Source organism: Argopecten irradians, chromosome 1 (genome assembly GCF_041381155.1).
Source record: "Argopecten irradians isolate NY chromosome 1, Ai_NY, whole genome shotgun sequence".
Taxonomy (NCBI): Eukaryota; Metazoa; Mollusca; class Bivalvia; order Pectinida; family Pectinidae; genus Argopecten; species Argopecten irradians.
In genome coordinates, this window is record NC_091134.1 from 22,166,674 (window position 1) to 22,193,741 (window position 27,068).

Sequence of the window (27,068 nt, forward strand, 5' to 3'; positions counted from 1 at the left end):
AAAATATTTCCAATTTTATCGAAAACATATTAATTTAGGTATAGCCACTTCCATACCACAACCTTGATCTTGGTATAGGTAGCGATACAGTTGCATCAATATTTATCGAATGTTAAAAGTATTTCAGCGATAGTAGATCATTTCCAATGATGTGATTAATCATTTAAGGACAGTGATATTTTGTTACGCATAAAGTTTAATTAACACGTTTTTTTTTTTATATTTTGTCTCCATGAAGGTTAGGTTTCCTCATATTAACAAATCCGTTTTTGCCCTAGCGGGTAGAAATTGATTGTGACGTCATGTGTTTGCGAGCGTAGCGTCATACTTTTCGGAGAAAACGGCGTGAATAGGCGATTTGCCGGTTCTCAATGACCTAAGCGATTTACTTCATATACACCTAAGCGGGAACCGGAACCACCGGACAAATTACCGAAGCCGCTATATTATAAGATATAAGAAGTACTTACTTCTATGAAATACGCTTTGTTTTTGCGCTCACAACATAATGACGTAACAATCGACAGCTTCCCGCAAGGAAGGTAACTCTGTAATACGCTCGAACTCAAATACATATAAACTCTCTTTAGTGCCGGTCGGTTAAATTGTTTTCTGGGTATTCAAACTTTCCTCAAACTCGCAAATCTTGTACATGATAAAGTCACCTTAGATCATATAACGTCAATGCGAGGGATTAAATAGAAATGGTAAATTATGTGGTCGGGGTCATATGAGGACGTTAAATCAGGGATGTAAACTAGGGTAAACACTAGGGTCATAGAATTAGGCCTTTAGAGTCTAAATATTTATAAATTGCATTGAAAGCATTTTTTTTGTAAAGTCATTTCCATACAACAACCTTGAATAAGAGATCGCGGCTACAACGAAGTGTGTCAGATCATGATTAACAACACATTAATTCGTATTGTCCTCACGGCTTTCATGTAAAATATATATTTTCAAATGTTGTTTGGTACATCTGTTCTTAAAGGGTACGTTTTAAGTAAGAAATTCGCAATCTTCTAATAAATTGTTATGCATCAGAGGACTTCCATTTCAGATGGATATCCATTATGGTTGTTATTATGTTTAAGAGATTTACATTTCGTATGGATATCTATATTGTTATTATTATGTTTTAGGGATTTACATTTCGGATGGATATCTAAATTGTTATTGTTATGTTTTAGGGATTTACATTTCGGATGGATATCTAAATTGTTATTATTATGTTTTAGGGATTTACATTCGGATATATCTATATTTTATTATTATGTTTAGGGATTTACATTTCGGATGGATACCTTTTTTGTTTTAACACTGCTAAGAATATCGCCACGATGGTAAATTCCTGATTTGGCTTAGTTAACTTTTAGCCTTATTCGTAATTTGTTAAATTCATTCCAGTTCTACCGATTGCGTAGCTGTTTCGTTGCAGCCTGTTTAAGTGTCTCCAGAGTTGTCACTTATCCAATAGTTAATCGTTAAACAAATATGAAAACAACACTTGTTAAGGTCGATATCACAACAATAGCGGTACTATATTTTGTTGATTGGGTACGTACTTATATTAGGGAAAGTGGTTACCCGTGACTAACGAATATTCAGATTAATCCAAAATAGCACAGATATAATTTAGATAATTATTAATAATCGGTCTAGCAGAAAGGAAAATGACTTTTGTTTTCCGTTACAGTGTGTACTTAGGATCGTGTATGTTTACAAAACTTTTATTTCATCAGGGAATCACCAAGGTGAAGTCATCATAATTCTAACCTCCAATCCGCTGGAAATGTGTTACTACATAGGGCCCACGTTGATAGAGAACACAACACGGTAGTGCCATATATATAATGTGGTGTCTGGGTTAAAGGTTACAGATTATTATTATCACAGTAAGGACACTGGCTACTAGAGGATATTGTAGGTCATTGCGGTAGAGTATGACCGCGTACGTAGGCCTAGTGGTTAAGGTCTTCCGACATAATTACATTAGCTCTAAACCTCAAAGTATTGTATCCGAATCCCATATTGGACACTGTTTTAAAATTTCATTTTAATAGTCAGAGAATTAGAATGCTGGTAAACAGGACACTTACAGTAAGAATTCATTTAACAGCAAGTGTCCTGAAACCATTTGGAGAGGGTTTCCATTGATGATGTGAATAGTTTGAAGTATGAAGGAGAATTATATACAAATTTTACTCGGACAAAGAAAACAAATATACCCAACGTTAATACGTACTGTCACAATAAACTTTAGGTCTCGTTCAATAGATACTGTACCATTGCTTTATTGCCTCGTTCGCTACGCCACCCGTGTTTCTATTAGCACTCTGCATATTTTAGAACAATAACCGGAAATACACATCGTGATGCTCTTTGGTGATATTATGTTTAACAAGCAGATATAAGACCCCTTGATATTTTATTGATCGAACTCTTTTGAAACTTAGCAGCGATCATGATCGAAAGGGACATTGAGAACGAAATATATTTAGAAAGTATATGCATTAATAAACAATGTCCAAAATAGTTCCACGTGTTCAGAACCGTGATTCGTTGGCCTTTCTCTTTTGCACAATTGTTTGAATGGAATAGTAAATGATTAAGAGACACACTTCAACTAGACTTTGAAATGAAATACACATGATTGGAAGGGAATTATATTTAGTCCATAGTACCAAGGCTGCGTCCTGTTCATTATGTAAACTTTCAAGCTCAAAAGAAACAAAAGGCTCTATTCCCAAAATAATATTAAAAGGAACATATAAATGTATCAATAAGATATTATTTTAATACAGTGACAGACACGTACTATGGTATCCTACCCGCTTGATTTCCGGGAAGTGCTTGCACTATAGTTATTTTTTATTATCGTTTTCGTAAATAAACAAACTCTGATAAATGCAATATCATTGTTATATATACCGATGCTCACGCTTTCGATGATGTGATATACGTCTTCCTGCTTCCGACTGGCAGTTTAAGTTACAAACAAATATATTACACCTAACGTCTTCAAGGACAAATTCCACAGATTTTGGGGTAATTGTAAAAACCTTGTTGGTGTCTTATACATCTCATGATATAAATCAACAAGAATGTCATGAAACAGACGCATTGAAAAATTACCTCATGCTGCTTGACAGGTTACCCGTGGGTTTCCGACGGTGCTTAAATGGTATTTTTGTCATATCTTCTAAGGTGAAGTGAAATATATCCGCTAGCGAGCAATGCCCAATACCATCGAAAGACGAAGGTGAGGAGCTTGTTGAATTGTAGTGGTTATTTTGATCACGTAGTGATGTACTAAACGGAATCAAAATACCAACCTACTGAGAGGGACATAGCAAAAATTAAGGAGAATGGGGCGAGATACCAGAAGGAGGAAAGAGACCGAGCAGGGGAATGCTAGTTACCATTAGATCTCCAATTTGTAATCGGGTTCATGGATACATCTTTGATGGGATAGTTCATCACTAAAAGTATTAGGCAAACATTTACACAATGTATTAGAAAGGACAAACCACCACATCAGAACCACGGAAAAGACGATGTAAGAAGATAATACGTGACGAGAGGAAGTAGCTTCGTTGATAAAAGAAACAAACCTAAAAAATGGTAAGAGACAAATAGCATCGAAGAAAAGGAAAAGAATTCGTTTTGGAAGGCCAGCATAGCACATACAAACCTGTTTACAATTCTTCGATAGAAAGGACAGCAAACACTTGTACATATCCATATTAATCGACCTTGTTGATGTCACACTTTTATTTGTTATCAAAAGAATAACTTCCGCGTCTCAAAGGACTTTATACAATATATTTTACGGTTTCATATTTATTGACCGATTGGAATACAAAAGTAAAAAAGTAACTGGGGATTATACCTGATGTGATAAGACCTTGATTTTAATGCATTTTTTAATTATTTGAATATGCCTACATTTGTTGAAGAAAAATGCAACGCACAGAAATGAAACAATAAATGTCAATCAAAAATATCGAAAAGAGAAAATGTCTTCAATTTATAAACGTACTTAAGTTCATGAAACAATGGCATGTCGATATTTACATATTTAGGTTAAACATCATAACCTTTTTTCTTTATTTGTATTTTTTTTCCTCAATTATTTATTTTGGTAACAGAGATGTAACAAATACATCTATTGATTTGACAAGTAAGCATTATATTCTTTCTATGCAGAAATAGCATTGCAATTGTCTGTGTGATACAGTTAATTGTAATGACAATACTATTGATCGACTATGTCACATTTGTTATAGCACCAAGTCAATAAAGAGACCATGTGTTTTATATAGAAAATCAACAGTATTCCTTATAAATGATGACATATCGAGTACAAATTATGTTTACTTTTTAAGATTTTCGGTGTCCTGTGTAGACTTTTGCGTTTAAATACGATTTGCTTCAGTTTATAATTTATGACTTTCTGGCACGACACCGTGATACCATCTCCTAACGAGATGGATGTCACGCTGGTGGATCAGAATGTCTCAGCCGAAATGTAAACAAAATAAACACAACGTGTTTGTGAGATATTTACTTCAATTGTGTTGGTGTAGATGGTCCGCTGATTTTGCACATGTACTGGAAATTGACTACTTATATATTCACTCCAGTTTTACCTTAAAATCCTGACACCAACTATTCTGGCTGTCAAAGGACGAGAAACAAACCAAAAGTTCAGTAGATTTCTTGTAGTTTGCGTGGAGAACATGACGTTATCACTTCTTTGATAATAACATCCGGGAAGAAATTTGCCAGATATTCAAACATTAATAAGCTACACATATTTGTCATCCTTCCCTTTTCATTCGCAGGTTATTAAGTTCGCGAGGACAAAAAATCAACTATACAGTATCAGAGGCTGACGTGACTACTGTATCATTAATATATGAAACATTTATATGGGTAGCAAATAGAAAAGGTTATCTCTAATTAGAGCTAATCCTTTTCAGAACGTTGATATGGTTATTTTTAGAGTGAATAAATGTTAGGTTTTAGTCAAAATATCACATTCTTTAGAGAACGTAAAAGGTATAAAAAATAGTCTTAAAGCACTGCACCAAAGACGATTCTGAATATCTCCGCTGTTAGACCATTGGTCGTCAACAGCTAGATATGTAATTTACTAATCAACAATGCAAATCGATAAAAATTGTAAACCGGTCGCAGTGAACGAGTGGTGAAGGCTTATTGCCCCATGCCCTCCACCTTTGGACCGTATGTGTTTATTCTACGTTTTCTAAACCTGACTTGTCCTTTAATGACCCTGGCTTGATAGGGCAGTACACTCATCAGACCAAATAAATCTAATGTAGTGGGAATATACCGGTATGATATTAACAAATAACACATCGTACCATTTGATGATCAAATATCTTTACATTTTGGCAATTAATTTTTTTCACAAAACGGTAATGAAGATGAAAAAAATGTATCACGATTTTAATCAGACTAGTGTTCCGCAACACCAGGCTTCGTGATTTTCGTCCAGGAAATTACCGTTGTAGCGTTATAAGCCATACCGTTTCATGAAATTTTAATGAGAAAAGGTACACAAGAGAATAAGTTGTAACGGAGGAAGTATTGATAAATCATAGTACTGTGTACATTATGATAAATCACTTGTTGGGTTTCAGTGGCAAATCCATTTCAATCAATACTTGTTCATAGACTATGGTCGAATTACTTTACCTATTTCGGATTTATTTTTATCTACTTGCCTACTAAGACATAGTTTAGTGTTCTACATTAGGCATGCTTAATTGCATGTATGAGTCAAACAAGACTTACAGCTTTAAGGAATATTTAAAACATTGCTGTTTACTTTGTGATATTAGGCTTCACTCAATCTGTACACTTTTGAATGTTTCATGGTTTTTCTGCTATTTTTTATCCATGTTAAAGTTAGATGACTCAGATTCGATATGTACCTGTTCCATTACGTCCGACTTCGAAACAATTAAGGACATTTTTTCTTCCAGAAAACTTAATTCTATTTTCCTTTTTCCTTACATATCTTATCTATATATTCATTTACCTTATATATAATATCTAATATCTACATTTTCATTTTAATTTAACTTGTGTATTTTGTTTTCAATCTTATTACGTTGTTAATATTTCTTGATATTTAACAATTGGTTGCGAAAATAGCAAAATTACTTTTCTCATTTTGCCAATATACATTAGTAAGTATTTACCTTTTTATGCTGATATCATATAACTCATCTGTCTGAGGATATTAGCACTCGAGTTATAAATAATAAACACATATTCACCCTATTTTTGGATTTAAAGATTAAAAAGAAGATAATAATGCTAAATGGAAAACCCAAGTAAGCCGATATTATTTGACACTTTCTACCGTGACTAATATAGCTTTGGGGAATTCGTATTCGGTTATTTGATGATCTGTTTCGTGGAGCAGAACGAGGTAAAAACTTATTTAAAAATATAAGATATACATGTTATAGGTACATTTGTGTATTTTGTGATTGCAAGCGCATATTGATATCATTTTCGATGTTAATACCTATATTGATTAACACACGAAATACGAAGGTGTGGTTAGAAACTGAATATGATTATATTCTTATGTCGGAAAATTTTAAGCACATTAGGATAATTACTTGGCGTCTCGGAAGAGAAACCATTTATAGTCTATGTTAATCATTAGACTCTTCACAGAATTTCTTTTTACATTGTCTGAATTTCTTGTCGGTCAATATCGGGTTTTTCATTTTTACTATTTTATTTTCCTACATACACACCTACAAAGCCAATACAAACTATGGCTAATGCATAATGCATAAAGTGGACATAATTACCATTATTACCATGTAATTAATACCTGACTGACTCGATTACTTTGGAATTGTTATTGGTAGGAAAAGTCATTCATTTCCCTGACTACTTCAGGAAGTATCAATATTTAGCAGCCGTCTGATACTCAAAATAATGAGTGGGCATTTCATCGGTATACTACTTATCAATTACCGCTAATTCATACCAAAATTGATCAATAATTACACATACGTACATATAGATAATATTGTAAAGCGCTCGCCTTGCTGTGGAATTTGTATAATGGTTCCTTATATGGCGGTAGTTTTTACGTTAGGATGCAATAATCACTGCTTTATTTAGTAAGCTAAGAAAATAATTAATGATCAGTGTAGTTGAAATCTAATCAAATGGGGTTTCCTGCTCGATGTCTTCAGCAGTATATGTTAGCATCTACAGTGCATATACGCATGATGATACTTAATGTAGGAAATCAAATTCAGACAAGTATACATTTAAATAACACCAAAGTATGTTTCTCTTACCATGAAGAGATAAGAGTTCCTTACCAGAGAATAACGAAACCTAATGGAAAACTTATCTCTAGGGTCAACGAAGACCGTCATTTGTTTATAAGCCCTCTTTTTTAATCATATACTTTTTGTATATATTGTGTGGCTTATTGCTGGACAGAAACGAAAGTAAAAGTAGAAAATTACTTTCAAACATAAATGTATGGAAATTAGACGATGCAGAAAACATGTCCTCAGAAATAAACGCAAAACAAAAACCAAGTCCTTTAGTTGACATTTTAAATTTTATAAACAATAATATGACCAAGATGCCCGAGTTTCACAGCAGGTAAGGCGTCACTACAAAGGAGTAGAGAAGAGGATTTCTGTTAATTGTTATACGTTTGACTCTAAAAGCAAGGTCTTTTCGTGCATCATTCATTAAGCAACTGCCATCAAGATTATTTCTCAAAAAATTCAATCATTATTAATCGAGATGTGTATTGTCCTTGGAGTATTGTTCATAAATTTCATATAAATTCCATGTGCATGAGAGGCATAACCACAACACTAGAAGCCATAATAGAAATTATATTAGTTAAAGCGACATTAATTAACAGCTCATTGCTATCATAGAAAATATACCTATCTTATATTGTAGAGAAATAATCAAATGTATTGTAAATAAATAATGGCTTTATCGTAATTAATTGCAAAGATATCCATCATCATATTTGTACACAAATAAAATTCTATATGTACTTGATGAATCCAAGCTATTGGTCCACAAAAATTGTAGAGAAGTAATCAAATGCATTTTTATAAATAATGGCTTTATCGTAATTAATTGCAAAGATATCCATCATCATTTTTGTACACAAATAGAATTCTATATGTACTTGATGAATCCCAGCTATTGGCCCACAAAAAGTGACAAAACATATAATACTGTTTATAACGTCAATTTAGAGTTATTATCTATTTAGATAAAGATAGACGAGCACAACAGGAAATCTATAATTAATAATTGATGTCTAATGTGTAGACTCGAACATCAATATAGCCAAGCTGAAACCTCAAGAGGAATGTTGACGCCGACTGTTGAATGGTCAAAACGAAAAAAACGCCGTCTAGGGTTGTTGTTATAACATGATTATTTGAGATTAATAGCGATGAAAGTGATGACTTAGAAATATGTAGCAATTGCAAGTTTTTTTAGTTAAAGTCACATGGCCAGAAATGTCTTAATTTGGATATATTCGTTATGGAGTCTTTTAAGTCTTTTGTTACCTTTCACCGACATATTTAGTCTTTTCTTACCTTTCACCGATATGTTAAGTTGTTTTTTTTACCTTTCATCGATATTTTTAGTCTATTCTTACCTTTCCCCGATATGTTAAGTCTTTTTTTTACCTTTCACCGATATATTAAGTCTTTTGTTATCTTTCACCGATTATCAGGATTATCAGAGTCTTCCATCTAGTTAATGGGATGTGTTGCCCCATTACTATTGTTAATTTATTCAATCAAAATGAAAATCACGATATTCCTCTTCAAGTCATGTTTGCATGATCAAATATTTCATTAAATGAAGCGATACATGCAAGCAACGAGAAGTTTGACATATCGACAATAAAGCATTACGCAGAAACATAAAATGGCTGGACAGGAAGATAACGACATCTACCAGAGAAAACAATAGCTTTATGGTAACTGATCGTAAAGATATACACCAGCATGTACAGTGTTCGTACACTCTGTTAGATAACTATACGAAATATCAAATATTGAGTGCAATTATTGACACATGACAACCGAATTAAACCTGTCATACCGATTAGTATATTATTATCTATTATGTTATTTTGAGAATAGCCATTAACCTTTGACTAGGAAAAATAGGTGAAATCAATAATAATGACGCATTAACAAATGTATTGACTTATTTTTACGAAATGAATTCATAGTTGATATTTTGGTTTCACCCATGAGATTGGCAAAATGATCTATTAGAGTTACTTCTCTTTGAAACGAAAGGACTTTATCAGAACATGATTTCAGACGCGAACATAAAATTATAATTATCAAAACAAGATGGAGACCTAACAGGAGGAACTTCCAAGGGATGATCATTAAATGACCATTGTATACATAATAGACACTTTAAAACACATTTCAACTTATTGTGAAAGCATTTTAAATGTAAGAAAACATTACCATTCATATACATGTTGTTAATAATTGTGAAACTAGAGCTATTGTACGAGTTTATCTAAAATATTATAGACATTCGATTTAAGTACTCGCAGATGGACATGCTTGATATATAAATAATTCGGAGTGTGGATTTACATCTCGTTGACGGAAAAATACATTTAACACTTGTGCAAAATCAGACATTTTTATATAAACAGTCTTATCTCTCAGAAAGTTCCATAATATTTTTTTCTATGTTGACACGCTTAACGAATTTATCTTCGCTAAGTTATGTTCAAACAATATCCTACCAGATTTGTGCATTTTGTAAATATATTTGAGTTCAAAGGTAATACAGACTAGTCCTCATGCTTGGTTTGTCTATGCGCTGTGGTGGAAGTACGGAATCCCCCTTAAACTAATTGGGATTTCTCCATCACCATATCTTCATACGTATGCTTAATATTACAAAAACATAAGACGGCTTTAATAAATACATACTTTGTTTCCGGATATCTATAGCTGAAGCCATTAAAATTATTGGCATAGTATCGTATCAATTTTATCACTGTGTTCCATTCATATTACTTACACTTGTATAGCAAACAGTTATTAAAGTTATGATGTGACAGGTGATTTTAGTGTATCAACGTAAATAATTCGTCAAAAAAGAATCAATGTCTATCATTTTATGTTAAACTGGTATATTGGCATCTTTATTAATTATTTCTAAAAGGAAATAACATGTCAGATTTTCTTTAAAAAACCAGGAAATTTGTCATTAAATATTTATTGCAATGCCAATCATGGCAACTGTTTAATTATGGGGACTATTGTATCGTATTAATAAATCGTAAGACACTAGTAAACATTTAAGATTTTATTTTCTTGTATGCATTGGCATTTTATTCTACTCATGAATAATACTTGAATATCAATTCAGTGGAAATTATTCAGTTTTCTTTTAGTTTTTATACAAGATAAAAATGCTATGTAAATATCTTTTTATTGAAAATCATAAATACAAGAGATTGAAATATAATGTAATGAAAATGCAATTGTTATTCTGTCACTGTCAAATAACGGAAAACAAATGTTTTATGCATAGTTCAATAATACCATTACCTGAAACATAAAAATTATTTTAGTCAGATGAATACCAATGTTATCTATTCCGTAAATGCTATTTGAGCTCTAAAGTGTTTTCAAATAAGGAACAATGCAAACCTTAACAAAAGTTCACCTGTCATATATGGCATCTATTACAAAGGCAATCATTTCAGCTTAGTAATACAGTTATATAAGGACTTTTCAATTATTAGGTATCATCATATCAAATACCGAATTGTTCTAGGTATAAACTTACCTACTTGTTACATATGTTCAATTGAAATCGTATCAGTTTTCTATGAATTTTTTTTTTAAATAGACGGAAAAAAAACATTGAAGAAAGAAATTAAAAGCAAAAGAGAAAAAAAAAAGAATATTTACTTTTGTCAGAGCATCTGAGTTCAGTATGGGTATCACTTATCTGTCTCAGTACATCCTGTGGTTAGTCAGTACACCATCAACCCACACGATTTTCCATATCTTTTGTGTACTATTCGAAGAAAAAATCTGTGATTTTTCCCATCCTTGCACAGATTTTTTTTTACTGTTTTGAACTTTCCTGAATGTATTTGACCACAATATCACTCTAAACTGAATGACCATACTTAAGGTAATGTGTTGAATGCTAGATTTAAAGTTGCTCATGCCTGTATAAACAAGTTTACAGTAAGTGTTGCAAGCAACACACGTCTCCTGCCGTCAATTACACCTTTCTAATCTATGACCAGCTATCATTGCATAGTTATACTATGATTGTATGAAGTTTTAACAAATTCTATCTCAAGGTATCGTTCGCAAACGAAAATTCATGAAAACTATTTATGGTAACAGTGACCTTTTGACCCCAAATTCAATCCAAACTGTGTTTTCACCTTTGTTACCATTGTATGAAGTTTGAATTGATTTCCGGTGATATGTTCTCAAGTTATTGTCTGGAAACTAAAATGTTTCGTGAAAAGAAATGTTCTTAGTAATAGTGACCTTTGCAGTTGACCTTTTGACCCCAAATTCAATCCAAAGCTGTATTTTCTCATATGCTACCATTGGGTCAAGTTTGTTTAAAATCCGTTGATGTTTTCTCAAGTTGGCGTTGGAAACTAATATTTTGTGGAAAAAAATCTATTTTTAGTCAAAGTGACCTTTGCAGTTGACCTTTTGACCCCGAATTCAATCCAAAGCTGTATTTTCTCATATGCTACCATTGGGTCAAGTTTGTTCAAAATTCAACCCCAAGCTGCTATATTTTCTCATATGCTAGTTGTCGTTTGGAAACTGATATTTTGTGAAACAATATATTTTCAGTAACAGTGACGTTTGTAGTTGTATTTTCTCATATGCTACCATTGTGTGAAGCATGATTAAAATTCGTTGATTTTTCTCAAATTATCGTCTAGAAATGAAATCCAGACAGACGGACGGACGGACCAACCGACAGACCGCCAATATAGGCTCCTCCGGTTTCACCGGCAGAGGACTAATAAAAATATCCAGTATATTTTCATTTAATTCGAATGTGTAATATAGGTCACAGAATACGGAACCTACTTCGTAGGTTGCGTAGTTATCCGATTACTAAGTTTAAAAAAAAACAATACGGCAAGTGAAATAAACAAAAACAACAAAAAGCAGTAAAACCAAACAATGTTTTTTGAAATGTACAGGATCAAAGCAATAGACATGAGTCAAGTTATTTCAGCGAAGTTCGTCTCTGTAAACAAAGCAAAGTCGACGATCGCAGCAGGGATCGGCTGCCATGTTAACAATAACGAATTTCCAAACATGCAATGTATACCGCGATTTCATGAATCAAAAAAAATCTGCATCATCTATCTTTTAATGTTTTAATTATTTCTGATTCATTGCATGTACATGAGTAGCACCAATGTTTGTACGTAATGAGACATGTACCCTTACTGCTAGTTTTACTTTGCGATTCCTTAAAAGCCAGTTCAATGTGACATTAATCAATGTCAATTTGCCACTCTTGGTCAGCTTATAAATTGTACCAGAACACCCAATTACTCAAATAAACAATAATAAGACGTATATACCGTAAAACCTGCTGTAAAGGACAACTCCATATAAGGACGTCTGCATATAAAGGACAGACTTATCAACCCCAGCTGGTAGCAATACAATATATTATTGAACTTGTATAATCTATAAATGACATTGCTTAGCCTCTATGGTATTATACATATACTTTAGAGACAATTTTAGATTGAATGTAACAGTACTACAGCATTAAAAACAGATAAAATATTTCATAACATTTTATAACACTTTCTATGTCAAAATCACTGAAAAGATATCGATTTTACGCAACAAGTTTTATTTCTAATTTTAAAAATATATTAATAAAGATTGTCTCTACGGTAATTGTCCCGCCATCGAAAGATGCATAAGTCCTGAAACAAAACAAAAGAATGAGGTAAAACATAGGTATTGGATTGTGAGAGATTACATTACAAGATGTTTATTAGCTGTTAGACTATCAATGTCTATAATTACACAGGGTGTTGGTATTAATAACATAACTACCATATTAATGGTGTTATATTATTCCTATATACCATTCTAAATGTGTATACTTACACAAAGTATCCTTTCAAATTTACACAAGTAGAGTTTTAAAGTTCTATCGAAGCATTAACCATAAAATTGTTATGGTAAACCAATATTTGTTGCATTTGACGGTATGATCCGTTTTAGGTACTTCTTCTTTCTGAATGCATATCTAAAAATATCCTTTTGACAAATTACAAATTATAAAAGTGCGGACCTGCAACAGCAGACTGGAAGCCGGCATTATAATCACAGGCCACTTCGTTGTTGATATAGTTGTTACGACTGTCAGTGTAGGAGTCGCTACCATCAGGACCCCCTACGAGAGCACCATATAAGGTATGTGGGTTAGGTCCCTTGTGTTGTTGGGCTTCCCATGAACACGGCGTCGGCATCATCGGGCACGAACTAAAACAAAGAAAAACGAGCTCTTATTATATTTTATAGTGATGTTTCTTAGAGATTGTATAATATGGAGCATTCCTGAAGACAATTTCTAGAAGTTTACTTTTATAATCATCATATGCTCTATATATTTCAGACGTTCGTTGAAATAAACAAAGCGTCATGAAGTTTATCAATTTAAAAGAAAGCAACGTATAGATATTAGCACAACAAGAGTGCATTGTTTGATGACAAGGATCTAGAAAATGTTTTATATTATTTAGATTGTCAATTTCTTTATCATATAATTTAAAATTTCCAAACAAGTTATTAGCACACCTTCCCCTGTGGTGGGGTTGGGTAGGTGGATTAACCCCAAAACCAACAACAAAGCTCCTGCCAGTATCACCCAGGGCGTAGTGGATCTGGGATTTGGCCCACGTGCGGTATTCCGTGGTATGTACACCATTGTCGGCCGCTAACAATGCCATGAACGCCATGTTCGCTTGGGGATAAAACAAGATACAATCATTAAATTTTAATAACATCAACTGTCTCAGTTTTCAGTTTTTCGTATTAAAAAACACACATAAAAATGTTTCAAAGGGTTTGAAAATAAATTTTGCATATCCTCTTTTAAACTATTTATAAGGTTTCTCAAATGAATGCTTACAAGCGTATCGAAGCGAGCCCCATTGTGATCGGAAGGCGAGTCCTTTGGGACTGTACGGGATATCCCCGCCGGGTAACCAGCCAGTGAAGGTAGCTTCTATGTTATCCTTGTACTTTTGTTCTCCAGTAATATTATACATCAGAATCTGAGGATAAGACCACAAAAACGATGGAAGTCGTCATAATGTTGGATTTGTCCTTCTGCTCTGGGGACAATCCAACCAATTGATTTCTCATAAACTTCAATATTGATGATTAAGAGAATAATACTTTTAACATATAATATGGCTATTATGATTTATGACTAGATCTATAGTCCATTTTTAGTAAACCAAAAACTCACTATTCCTCTCTTCGTGATGTATATAACGTTTTTGCATTAGAGTTACAAACAACAAAATATGCTTCTAAAGACAAATTTGTAATTTAGACGTTGTCCCGGTTTTTGTTCGTCCAAAGTTCATACGTCATGTGTTCTTATATATGTAATAACTAGATTTAACTATCCCCATATTATCCTACCATTTTATCTGAGGTTCATATATGCACTTGCTTTAAATAGCATTTTGTCACTTTTATCCACTGTTAAAGTTTCAAAGCATACTGGACCATGGGTATGTATTGATACCATGTGACGTACCTGACAACCGGCGCCCTTGTCGTCCCAGGACTGGCCCCAGTCTGGCCCTGCTTCTGCGGGGTAGTAGGTCTTAGCCTCAGTTAGATACGAGGTCTTGTTTGTGGCCATGTATAGCCATAACGCTCCCCAACATAGCTCGTCTTCATAGGCGTTTGATCTGAACATGCACACGAAGAACTTTGAGTGATTCACTAAATGACACATAAATAAGAAATTATCTTAAAACAAAAGTACATAACAATTTGTTGTTACAGATTGAATTGAAATATTTGCAGTTATAAATACAAGACTTTTACTGTTTATAAGCTAGAATGGACATAATTAAAGCATTCGTTCCTATATAAATTATTTCTTATACCACTAAATGATGCCGTATTGTCATAAAAAACTACGTTAATATCATATAGCAGCACAACAACAAAAACAATTTTAAACCATACAGCCAATGCAACTGTATAATAGCATCATACAGACGTAATGCATTTGTAACACCTGTAAATATTACCCGTAAACACCTGTAAATATTACCTGTAATAGGCGGCAGCCTGATTGACACTGTTGCTGTAGATACCCTTGTATGTCACAGCAAACTTGTAGATCTCTTCGGCGTTGCTAAGTAGCTGAGCAGCGAACGTCGGGTCTGTGTGCGTATGACGGAAACATGAATATTAGTCATATGTAAGTCTTTCTTTGGATAGCAAATGTTTCTATGATTACACAAAAAGGGCTAGTATATATGTCAGATCATTTCCCTTAAGTAATTCTGCTTTACCAAGCAAAATATCCCATGTTTGATATTTCTCAATTGCTTAAAGGAATTAATTTGTATAAGAAAGAAACGCAGTCATTAATGCGATAGCCTACCTTTGTCTTTAAAAACAAGGTACCCAGCAGCCATAGCAGCAGCGTACTCTCCGGCTACGTCACTTCCGGGTGCAGAGGCGTCGACCTTGAATGCCGGTCTAGCCATCGTCATGTCTTCTGGTCTGCCCCAGAAACCGTGATCCTGCCCACCATCTCCCACCTGACGAGAATATAATGTGGTACTTACTAAAGGGATTTATTATATCAGAATATGAAGAAACTACATGCTTAATGTAATGTTTGTTACATTTAGGATTATTCGTTCGTTCAAATTATGCAATACAATGTTAAGTGTTTCAACATATATGCAATACTTAACGTCATAAATGAAATCCATGTGTCGTTGCATTAAGCACAATCACGATAAAATTAAAGATTGTTTTTTTTCCGATACTCATAGTGATGAAATGGTCTTAATCGGCTAAGAGAGATGTTGTATCAAATAACTATTCCAGCATCGCCATTTACCTGGATGTAAAGTTCATTAGGGCCAGTATGGGCCTTGACCAACCATTCTAGTGGCCAGCGGATACAGTCATACATGTACTCGGTCTGACCAGCAGCCTCATAGGCGTCGGCATATTGTAGGAATCCCCAGGCTAGCAAGGTCACACTGGCCGACATAGGCAGGCCAAACTTAACATGGTCACCAGCTGTAGGGAAGCAAATCAACGACGTAAGCATATATCTATCAAAATCAAAAATAATGGTTTGCTAGATCTCATCCTCAAATATAAGAATATTCCTGTGTTGAGATATGTTCATTTAAGCATTTGGCTTGGGAATATATGGTTAAGATCCTGTAAGTATTATAAGCATAATCTGCGATTATCCTTCATATCAATATACTGTGTTTGGAATCACTTCTCTATTATCAGTTTTGTTCTATAAGATTGGATTCATATATTATTTATTATATTTAATTGCACAAGTAGCTAATTTCCGCTGTCCTACCTTTAGTTGACAGTTGATACAGACTTTGATGCTATAGGCGGATGTTGTTTATCAATATTTTGACACATTTCACATTATGCTTGCTATTAGACTTTTTGCAGACATCTATTTTGTTTCAGTATACATGATGTATATTTGTCTCCTTTTCATCGATATTTAGTTAAAACATAATCAAAATATTGTTTAAAATCAATTGTGTTCATTTTCATTTACAAATACTTAATGATGACTTCATTGTAAACATACCATCATACCATCCCCCAGTGAGGTCCTCGCCATTTTGGCCATGATCGGTCAAGGCCGAGTCTCCTCTCCATGGTATCCGATTGGTCGCCGGTAGTTTTCCAGATCGCTGGGCCTCGTAGAAAAGGATGGACTTCTCCAATACTTCGGCATAGTTGTATTTAGTTCCGGGAACTTCAAAAGTGGTACACAACTCAGTTATATCAAAGTCAGTTGTGGACATTACAATGTGCGAGAGATCATATGAACACAGGCACAAAATAAAAGCAGGTATAAATTCTAGTTAGAAATTGTTGTGTTTTAATCATGAAAAAATCGGATGTGTTTAAAAAGCATTTTGTAATATCAACAGTAAGGAAACGGCATTTGTTCCGGAAGACTTTTCTGTGGTCCATGCTAAATATCGATACCCAACCCAACTTAAGACTAGATAAACAACCCAAAAGATGATGTTCTATATAGATAAAACGTTATTACAATGAGTTTACTGGTACTATCATAATCCATACCAGTTGGCGCTGGGGGAACTGTCTGGCCGTCATGTGCCATGTTGACGAGAGTTCCCTTTCCGGTTGGTGGTGCACTTCCGGAGTAGGCTGCCTGAACGGTGATAGTCAATGTTTGGCCGACATGTTGGATCCCTGTGTGAGGTTTACTGACTAAGATGTATTCAGTATTATCATTGGCTGTCTTGACAACGTCTCCCATCCATTCCTGTTTGTTAGATGGAAATTATGTATATGTTGTGATACTTGAGGCGCCTTATTTATCATTTATTTTTCAAAATTGTTATCATAAAAATATGACACCTGCTACCAATCAGAAGTCTTCATGTCATTAACATGGCAAAATTATAAATTTGGAAAGAGGTAATATTGTACTAAAAGTCCCTCAAAACCCTAATTTTACTAATTGTAAATTTCAACCAATCAAAACTCTGTATTTCGTTCCAGCGGTAACGTAAGTTTCTTTTTTTTTCTTTTTTAAACCCATTTCCATTTTGTTAGATAGCAATTGAAAAACCTACCTGTATTTTTTTGCCGAAATTCAGGCGATTTTTTTTACCAATCACACGCCAGACTGAGGTAGCAACATTGATTTTGAAAAAAGTGTGCAAATCATGAGCATTGTTATATTTCATGTTCTGTGAATGACCTTTTGATTGATGCGTTGTACCGAAAAAGTAATTGGTAAGCTTGGGCGTAAACATAAATCCATACTTACTGTCAGTCCGGTAACCGGCTCGTCAAAGTGAAGAACAGCCTCCCATCCAGAAACTTCTTCAGGAATGGTAAAGACAAACTTTCCCTCGAACCTTCCTCCCCAGTCATTAACGCCAGTCATTGGCACCTCTAGCGCATGGCCAAACGCCAAGACACTCGCCAAAGGCAAGAGGTACTTGAGGGTGACCATGATGAGGCTGTATATCATATAGCATTTATTTGTACGTCGGTAAGAAAATTGATAAAAGCTCAAAATAAAATATACTTCCTACAAGATTATTAGATAATTAAATTGCAATATTGCTTTAGTTAAAAAACGTAGGTTTTATATGAATTTGTATAACAATACTTTTTGGTGCAAATAGAAAATATATTGTTAACATAATTTGCTAAACAGTGGAGCAGATCGGTCGTAATAAAGATAAAGGTTACGTAACTAGGAATTGACTTAATATACATTTTATTGCAATTCACTCTTAAGATATACTTCATTTCCTGAATATGACAAGTATGCTGTAATACATTATTATCTACGAAACATTTCCAGGAGAAAAAACTAGCGAAAATAATGAATATCATCAAGTCGTTGACAGTGTAAAACATAATCGTAACGTATATGAATCAATGGCTACACTCTTTGCAAAGCAACATTAGTGACAAAAAAACTTCTATCAAAAGCAAATGATTTTACAGTAATTGAACTGTAAAAATAATAAACAATATATGACATATCAGTAACCTAAATGTAGCTATAAATTACCTCCTCAAGTCGCGTCTGTTGAATAACGTTGAGTACGAGAACTGCAAAACTTGTTGCCCGACTTTATCAGGAAAGGTGAGTATATATGTCAGGGAGTTCGGTAAGTATTGCCTACGGAATGTGGAATGGAAAATAAGGACAGGGACGATTCACAGATAACAACCCCAGTCATGTTGTACTCATTCAGACCACAGGTGCATCAAACAAACTTGACATCATTCGAAAGGTTGCGTGTTCGTGTTACCTTTCAATTTATCAAATTATCCTATTTAAACCAAATATTGCGGTCGACTTGTCGTCATGATGACTTCCAGTAAGGCGACGATCTGTTTGTCTAAATAATTTATTTGTTTTTGAATAAATATATTATAAATATATTTTAAGGAAAAAAACCGTTTCATCGTTGAAGTGTTTTCTCCGTTCTCCAGTATGGAACGATATGCTCGACAACAATATCTAATTTACACATTTTCGTTTTAGCATTTTTTATCAGAAGTTAAATACCATCCTTCATTTTTCTGGAACACATTGTGATATAATAAAATAATAAACACTTTACTTAAATTATTAGTTTAATTTTTTAAAATAACACATCATTATTATAATTGCCCAGTTATAGAGAGATGCTTCAGACCTGTAAATTAAAAAAAAAATATGCATTAAAGTTAAATGCTTATATACAGTTATAGATTACATAATGTTTTTTATATTCCTGTGTGTTGAAGTTCTAGACTTGTATAAGTAAATTTTACCCTTGTGATGGTAATTTTCCGAGGTAATTTTCATTTGTGTGGGGTTTTTTTTCGTTTTGGTTTTTTGTTTGTTAATGATTCACAAAATCAGTCAAGACTATAACTTTTTAGCTAGTATAGCATGATACTTTCTCGTTATGAATTAATACTTTGTTTAAGAAAATAGTGTAACTAACCTGCTACGGCAGATTGGAATCCGGCGTTGTAATCCACAGCCACCTCGTTCTGTTGGTAATCCTGTCTGTTGTCTTGGTAACTCCCCTCCTTGCTGGGTCCACCCACTAGTCCTCCATATAACGTGTGTGGGTTAGGTCCAGGCCTTGATAGTGCCTCTTGGGAGCAGGGAGCCGGCATCATCGGGCAGGAACTAAAACAGCATAAATAGTTTTTAAATATATTAATTAAAGACCATTGACGCAATAACAAACACTAGTCCCAAAAAGTACAGGTGAATAAAAAAACTTTATTTCTTATTATTCTTAATCGGCTATGGAATATACATTACTCCTTTAAGCCTTATTCGCTGTATTGAAAGAAGCAACATATTGATGATTTGAAGTTTGCTTCTTTCTCTGGCCTTGACCTCCGAACTTTCACTGACCTTGACCTATGATGAGGGTGACTAGGGGGATTGACACCGAATCCTACCACAAAACTCCTTCCGGAGTCACCAAGTGCCACATGAATCTGAGACTTCGCCCACGAGCGGTAGGCATCAGTATGTAATCCGTATTCAGCGGCTACCAATGCAATGAATGCCATGTTTGCTGTAAAACAAACCAAAAATCTCTTTTCATACTGCTTCCATCTATACATGTACGTAGCTCTTTACATCTGCATTTCCAGACTATCACAATATTGATGACTGTTATTTAGTTTTGCTCACCCAGTAACGTCCACTTCAAAATCCCTACGTCTTTGGTGGACAAATAGGGCATACATGTTTTATATTAAATCAAAATTGCACGTTTGTAAAAGGCGACTAAATTTGGGATCTTATCTACAATTTACCTCACAATGTTTGCAATCTGATTGATGTATGTCCCTTTCCAGTTTTTTTACTATTGCCTTCATGAACACAGAGCTATTTGTTGACGTATTAGTTTTTGTATGATAGGAATTATTAAAATGCTTCTATGCTTCTGAGTCCTTTTCTATTCCAACACATACCAGAGTGTCTAAGGGAGCCCCAGGCGTTTCGTAAGACCAGACCATTACTAAGGTAGGGAATGGTACCACCAGGCATCCAATCCCGGAACGTGCCGGTGATATCGGTGGCGTATTTAGCCTCTCCTGTTATATTGTGGAGAAGAACCTGCGAAAGAATATCTTCATGCACAATATTGTCGTTAACTTATGACCAAAACATATTAAGTACTTTAAGTTTTGTGTGTGGTCAGCTGGTCACCCTTTACAAATAACGATGTAAGGAAGCTTCACAAAGCACAATCACAGAGGTCCTTCATTAAACACAAATTATCAAAAACTATCAAAATAATGTAATGATGTGAATTTCGATCATGACAAATGCCAACACTGCGTTTGAGTATTTTTTTTTTTTTTTTTTTTTTTTTTTGGAAAAAATACAATTTGACTAATTTACATTCTTGTTATGCTCATATGTCTTAATATAATTTAATATGTACATTTTTATTACTTTAAATTCCCTCTTGTATGTCATATATCTGTATTATATTGCATATGCTAAAAACTATCGCCATGACCAATAATTGTCATGATATGCATACACACGCCTTCACACTTACAGGTAAGAAAACGATCACCAATAAGCTTACCTTACATCCTATGTCTTTGTTTCCCCAGGACTGACCCCAGCTATTTCCCGGGTGGTGGTAATTCTTTGAATTGGTCAGGTATTTTTCCTCTCCTGTAGCTTTATAAAGCCATGCCCCTCCCCAGCACATCTCGTCATCATAGTCAGACGAACTTCAAATGAAATATATTATCATACCTCGTACTATTTGTAAAATCATAAATACTCACATTGCGGCTTTTTTGGTTTTCTAAGCGTCTTTCATCGGCTTAAATAAACTGATACTAAATTGCCGTTTCGTCATGTAGTAGAAATGCAAACTTAAACTCAGTGAATAAGGACAACCGTTAATGATCAGCATCATTCTGGAAATACTGTAAAATTTGGAACAGAATAGGACAAAGCGTTGCAGAAATGCGAGCTCCTCGACAACGTCTGCTATCTGAATTTTAGGTGATATAAGTGAAAATACGGAATGAGAAATAACAATGAGATGTTTTGTCTGTGAATGTATGCTTTGTTGTGGATTACAGCTGTGATATTGTGCTATCAGTCTTAGTTTGGTAAACTTACCCGTAGAACTGAGCTGCCGACTTTGGTAGACTACTAGTATAAGTGCCATTATATTCTAAAGCGAAGGCGTACACCTCCTTGGCGTGTCTCAATAACTCAGCAGCGAATGCGGGATCTGAAGTATAATAGATTTTCGATATCTTCGGTGACATATTTTAGCACACAGGAAAGGCCGTTCTTAATTGATCCTGACTGTCAACCAAACCAAACCAGTGTTACTATGGTTTCCTATCATTATGAGATTCTTGACATACTTTAATCCAGCCTTCTAACCATCAACTGATACATCTTAAACTTTAAGTTAATATTCATTTAACTTTGGTGATCTATCTTCACCTTTCTCCTTAAATGCGATATATCCCGCCGCCATGGCTGCGGCGTACTCAGCAGCTACGTCACTTCCGGGATTATCTGCGGTAATTTTATAAGATGGTCGCGCCATATTCATGTCCTCCGCTCTTCCCCAGAAATGATGGTCAAGATCACCATCGCCAATCTAGAAAAAAAATAAGATTAAAGAAAGGTAAGAGAGTCGTTATATCTTTGATTACTTGATCAGTTTAATGGCGTCAAACAAGTAAGAATCATGAAGCAGGATTAGTTGTAGGGGAGGTATTCTACGTTGAATTGAAAACAAATAAACTGTGAAATAATATTTAAAAAATATGATGCTGAATGTGGATAGGTTAAGTGTAGTTTGTATGTAAATTAACATCATCTCCCTGTTACTGTCTGAATGTAGCTTGGATGAAAAGATATTTACAAAATGAAAATGGCAATGTTGGACTAACAGACATTTTTAAAGCGTTTTAAATCATTTGAAATGATTTATTTGCCTCAAAGAAAATGAAATGATTTAATCTCACCAACAGATCTGTAATTGTTCCAGACTGTTTTCATCAAAGCATGTAATTGATATGGTTATTAATCAGGAATCTTTATTTTAATTTAATTCATTTTGATTTGTTTTCATACTTAATCCAACTGTCTGATTGGCAGATACTTTTTTCTTCATAGTATATGAAGAAAAAAATCCGAAAATGGCGCGAAAACCCGACGTTATCATGAGTTATCATGATGTCACAATAGAGACGTCGATGTTGCGTCACTGATTTAGAAAATATAATCCATTAGAAAGTCAATGAAATCATACATTAAACGTGTTTTATGTTATCAAGTTGTCTGAAAAATCAATTATAAGCATTGATGTCATTATTTTTAAGCTTATCGGGTTATGAAATAAAGTTTGTTTGCAAATTTTTGTGAGAATCCGCTACGCGGATTCACACAGTTTGCAAACAAAATTTCTTTCATACCCCGTTGAAGTTAAAAAAATAGTGACATCAATGCTTAGTTAAATAACATATCATTTAACTAGTGTACGTGAATCACTTTACTTAAATGATGTACATAAACAAATTGATCAGCATTATTGATAGGATGTCAGGATGGCCGAACGGTCTAAGGCGCCAGACTTAAGGTACATAGCCTTCTCACTGAGCGAGTCGAGTTTTCTTGTCCACGTATGTGGGCGTGGGGTCGAACCCCACATCTGACAAATTTATTTTTAAATGTTACAGCTGTCAACTGTTTTATCAAAATTTAAATGCGTGTGTAAGGTCAAGAGAGACGGCTGACATTTAAATGCACTATAACGTCGTAGACTGCCAACTGCATTATGTTTTAAAGTTATATGTGCTGTAACTGTACGATACTTTTGACATGTTATTGTTTCTTCAGTAATGTATTGAAAACCATCAAGTTTGAGTAATTCAGATATGAAAATGATTCAAATGGACAGACAAACATATATGATGCCTTATAAACAATAGTTACAAACAGAATCGATGCATTGTGAGATATTTTTTTGTGAGTTATATTTTAATCCCTTTCATTATTTAACTACTTCTAATATTATTTTTAAAATGTTAAATGAAATTGCAAACATGTTTAAGACGTGATCTTTTGTTACAAGCGTTTAACCGACCTGGACGTAGATTTCGTTGCGAGCCGTATGTGTTTTCATCAGCCACTCCAGTGGCCATCGGATACAGTCGTACATGTTGTCCAGTTGTCCTGTGGCCTCGTAAGCGTCCTTAAACTCGATCAGACCCCAGGCTAACATGGACACGGTACCAGCTTGTGGATATCCGAACTTAAGGTGATCTCCGGCTGAAATAAAAAATTAACCGAACATGCCGTCCCGATGGTAATGCAGTCAATGTCAGTGCTTATTTGTTACTGATTTAGACATAATATGTAATACAAATCTGGCAATGATAAATACACATATGCTGTGAAGGTTTTCTATGGTATTTATTAGGCACAAAATTATATGGCCATGTTCATCTGAAATAGACATGGACTGTTTGCTTTCTATGTCTTCCAACTTGAAATTGTTTTACACTTAAATTCTCTTACACAAAAACACAAAGACTGCTGTAGTATACATACCATCATACCATCCCCCAGATAAATCCTCGCCATTTTGCCCATGATCGGTCAAAGCCGAGTCTCCTCTCCATGGTATCCGGTTGGTAGGAGGCAGTTTGCCAGACCTCTGAGCCTCATAGAACAGAATTGACTTTTCCAGAACTTCAGCATAATTATACTTTTCAGTTGCGACTGACAACAAGAAAATAATCATTAAAGGCGATACGTGCATACAGTTTCGTTTGCTTTTATTTTTCTTAAAGATGCTCCACCGCTGACAAATGGTATGTTTTCTCTATCAACAACAAGAGCAGACGATTTAGTATTTTTCTTCAGTTACAAAAGTTACTTACTTAACACCATTATCACCTTTGAAAAGTTTGAGCTTCTAATTTTACTTAGAGATAAAAATAATAAAAATAATTAATTGAATCCCGAAAAACATCCTCGATACTCCAGGGGTTCCGATCACTTACGATCTCTATACATCTGGACTATCTCATAGTGAAATTGAAGGTAGCTCAGTAGAAAACATCTGACCAATCACAGGCTAGAAAAGATTTCCTTTGAAGACTACAGAGAGAGCGACGCTTAACATCAAAGCCACACACAGTCAACCACAGTGTACCGTTATACGGATCTTTTGATGTATATGAAAGGACTAAATACCTGTTCTGTTGCCTCCAGTTTATCATGAGATAGTCCATGGGTGTAGAGATCGTAAGTGATCGGAACCCCTGGAATATCGAGGATGCCCGAAAAAATACGTGGCACTATGTCCTATATGGAATGTACTACTGATTGGGCATGTACCAAAATAAAATAAAATTATTTAATATAGTTTTTTGAGTTGATTAGACATATCTTTACACGATTAACACCAATTATTGTTCAAATGATGAGTATCGTGTTTTCTCTGTCGGCGGTGGAGCATCTTCAATAAGTGAAATCCCACAATTTAAAAAAAAAATGATTTTTGCGTTTTTTAAGAATTGATTTGATATGACATTATTTTTCAAGTCCTTTAAATGAGAATTACCATTTGTTTCATTAAAACCAAGTCTAAATGGGAATGCAAAATAAATATTTCTAACGCGATATTTCTGGAAAACCAGTCTCAACTTTATGATATACATGTATTGCTGTTGAAACAAGACACGAAAGTATCGTGGTAACCCATTTCACGACATAATCATTTAGACGTAACATAATTCATCTAAGAATTGTTTGACAGCATATTTCTTACCTGCTGGTGGTATTGACGGCGCGACTTGTCCGTCGTGTACCAGATTCACAAATGTTGCGGTGGCTGCAATCGGCGGGTCAGAGGTCATACGACTGTACTGACCAATGATAGTTAACGACCTCGTGTCATTAACTTGTATGCCGCCATCACTTAGTTTGTTCAGAAGTACATAGGTTTTCTTGTCGGAGGAGACATGGTAAATGGTTGTGACTGCTTGCTGTTCATAAAACAATAGACAAACTATGAGTAAAGCTCCATTTCAGCAATGAAAAAAACAGAAAGTGCAAAGATCTTGGATGAACTTGACATCATTAACTTGATTTGGAGCTAAACAGAACACACAAAACAGAGATCTTACGTCGCATTACATAATTTTCATATTGTAACTGCACAGTGCCTATATGTCACTACTAAACCCAATTTATGATAATTCCCAATATTTTCATTGTCAATAAAGCTGTGGCGTCAGAGTTCAAGAGGTCACAAAAAGACTGGGTTTATATCTACCATAATGTGCTAACGGGCACCATTGGATATCCTAGAAAACCAAATGTGTGTTACACACCAATGCAAGTCAAAAGTATGACAACCACTCTTTAGATAGAATATGGTCTATATATAGTAGTACCTGCATAAAAGCAACCAAAAGTGTTATTAGCATACTGTGACTACTTACGTTATGCTGAAGGACAACGGGATAGTTAAACTGGATGGTAACCTCCCATCCGTAAACGTTTTCTTTCATGGGGAACAATAACATGCCTTCAAACTTGTTACCCCAGTCGTTAATCTGTGTTAGATTAACAGTTTCCATTACGGGTAAGGAAGCTTGGAGACATGGCAACAGGCATACCAGGACCGCAACAACGAACGCCGCCATCTTGTATGAAAGAAGTAACTAACATTAATGAAGAAGGCTTATGTAAATGGAACGATGGAGAGAGGACTAGAATTTCTGGCTGTAGTACATTGTATTATTACCTTAGTGAACTAGTTTGTTGTTAGATTATGGTACGTAAATTTCAGACAGACAGATTATAGTGTGAAAAGAAGTGTCAAATGACAATTAATAAGATTAACTAATAACCAATTGGTAACTCACACAACTTAAATAGGAATCCCCTATGATGGCGAGATTTGCGCCTCATACAAAAGAAAGATAATTTCAAAAAGAAAGTTATTTGCAAAACAATCTAATCATTGACCCTTTATGCTTGAAATTTGAATTAATATATAACTTACCACGTGTTGTTAATTTCTATTGCCCTGTGATCCGTAGACCAGCAGAGATAAGAATCTAGTACGATTACAACAACCCGCTTCAACAGTCTTATCGGGACTTCATGTTCTT

General features: G+C 34.4%; 2 protein-coding genes across 2 annotated transcripts; both read right to left on the minus strand.

Annotated features, from left to right (window-relative positions):
• Positions 1–12,945: 12,945 nt before the first annotated feature.
• On the minus strand, positions 12,946–19,068 carry LOC138320891 (endoglucanase E-4-like). The gene is made up of 12 exons (XM_069264186.1): positions 18,940–19,068; positions 18,181–18,376; positions 17,466–17,670; positions 16,960–17,130; positions 16,228–16,412; positions 15,760–15,919; positions 15,424–15,535; positions 14,896–15,052; positions 14,257–14,401; positions 13,923–14,088; positions 13,417–13,607; positions 12,946–13,042 (listed from the first exon to the last, which is right to left on the minus strand). The coding sequence occupies exons 2-12, from the start codon at positions 18,367–18,369 to the stop codon at positions 13,005–13,007; spliced, it is 1,719 nt and encodes a 572-aa protein (XP_069120287.1). The 5' UTR covers positions 18,370–18,376; positions 18,940–19,068; the 3' UTR covers positions 12,946–13,004.
• A 425-nt stretch (positions 19,069–19,493) lies between these two features.
• LOC138320883 (endoglucanase E-4-like) lies at positions 19,494–27,068 on the minus strand. Its single transcript, XM_069264173.1, has 12 exons — positions 26,960–27,068; positions 26,394–26,597; positions 25,718–25,934; positions 24,493–24,663; positions 24,026–24,210; positions 22,375–22,534; positions 22,039–22,153; positions 21,488–21,638; positions 20,862–21,006; positions 20,293–20,458; positions 19,868–20,058; positions 19,494–19,573 (listed from the first exon to the last, which is right to left on the minus strand). Exons 2-12 carry the CDS (start codon positions 26,595–26,597, stop codon positions 19,539–19,541), a joined length of 1,740 nt encoding a protein of 579 aa, XP_069120274.1. The 5' UTR covers positions 26,960–27,068; the 3' UTR covers positions 19,494–19,538.

What these genes read in the sequence shown, in the direction of transcription:
- LOC138320891 (XM_069264186.1), bottom strand. Translation starts at nt 18,369, where the DNA reads ATGGTCACCCTCAAGTACCTCTTGCCTTTGGCGAGTGTCTTGGCGTTT. An exon ending in CACTGGGGGATGGTATGATG is followed by an intron (nt 16,413 to 16,959) that starts GTATGTTTACAA and finishes GCTTCCCTACAG; the next exon opens with CTGGTGACCATGTTAAGTTT. An exon ending in CCTTGTTTTTAAAGACAAAG is followed by an intron (nt 15,536 to 15,759) that starts GTAGGCTATCGC and finishes ATACGCACACAG; the next exon opens with ACCCGACGTTCGCTGCTCAG.
- LOC138320883 (XM_069264173.1), bottom strand. Translation starts at nt 26,597, where the DNA reads ATGGCGGCGTTCGTTGTTGCGGTCCTGGTATGCCTGTTGCCATGTCTC. An exon ending in GCCGTCAATACCACCAGCAG is followed by an intron (nt 24,664 to 25,717) that starts GTAAGAAATATG and finishes TCTTGTTGTCAG; the next exon opens with TCGCAACTGAAAAGTATAAT. An exon ending in ATTCCAATCTGCCGTAGCAG is followed by an intron (nt 19,574 to 19,867) that starts GTTAGTTACACT and finishes TTTAATTTACAG; the next exon opens with GTCTGAAGCATCTCTCTATA.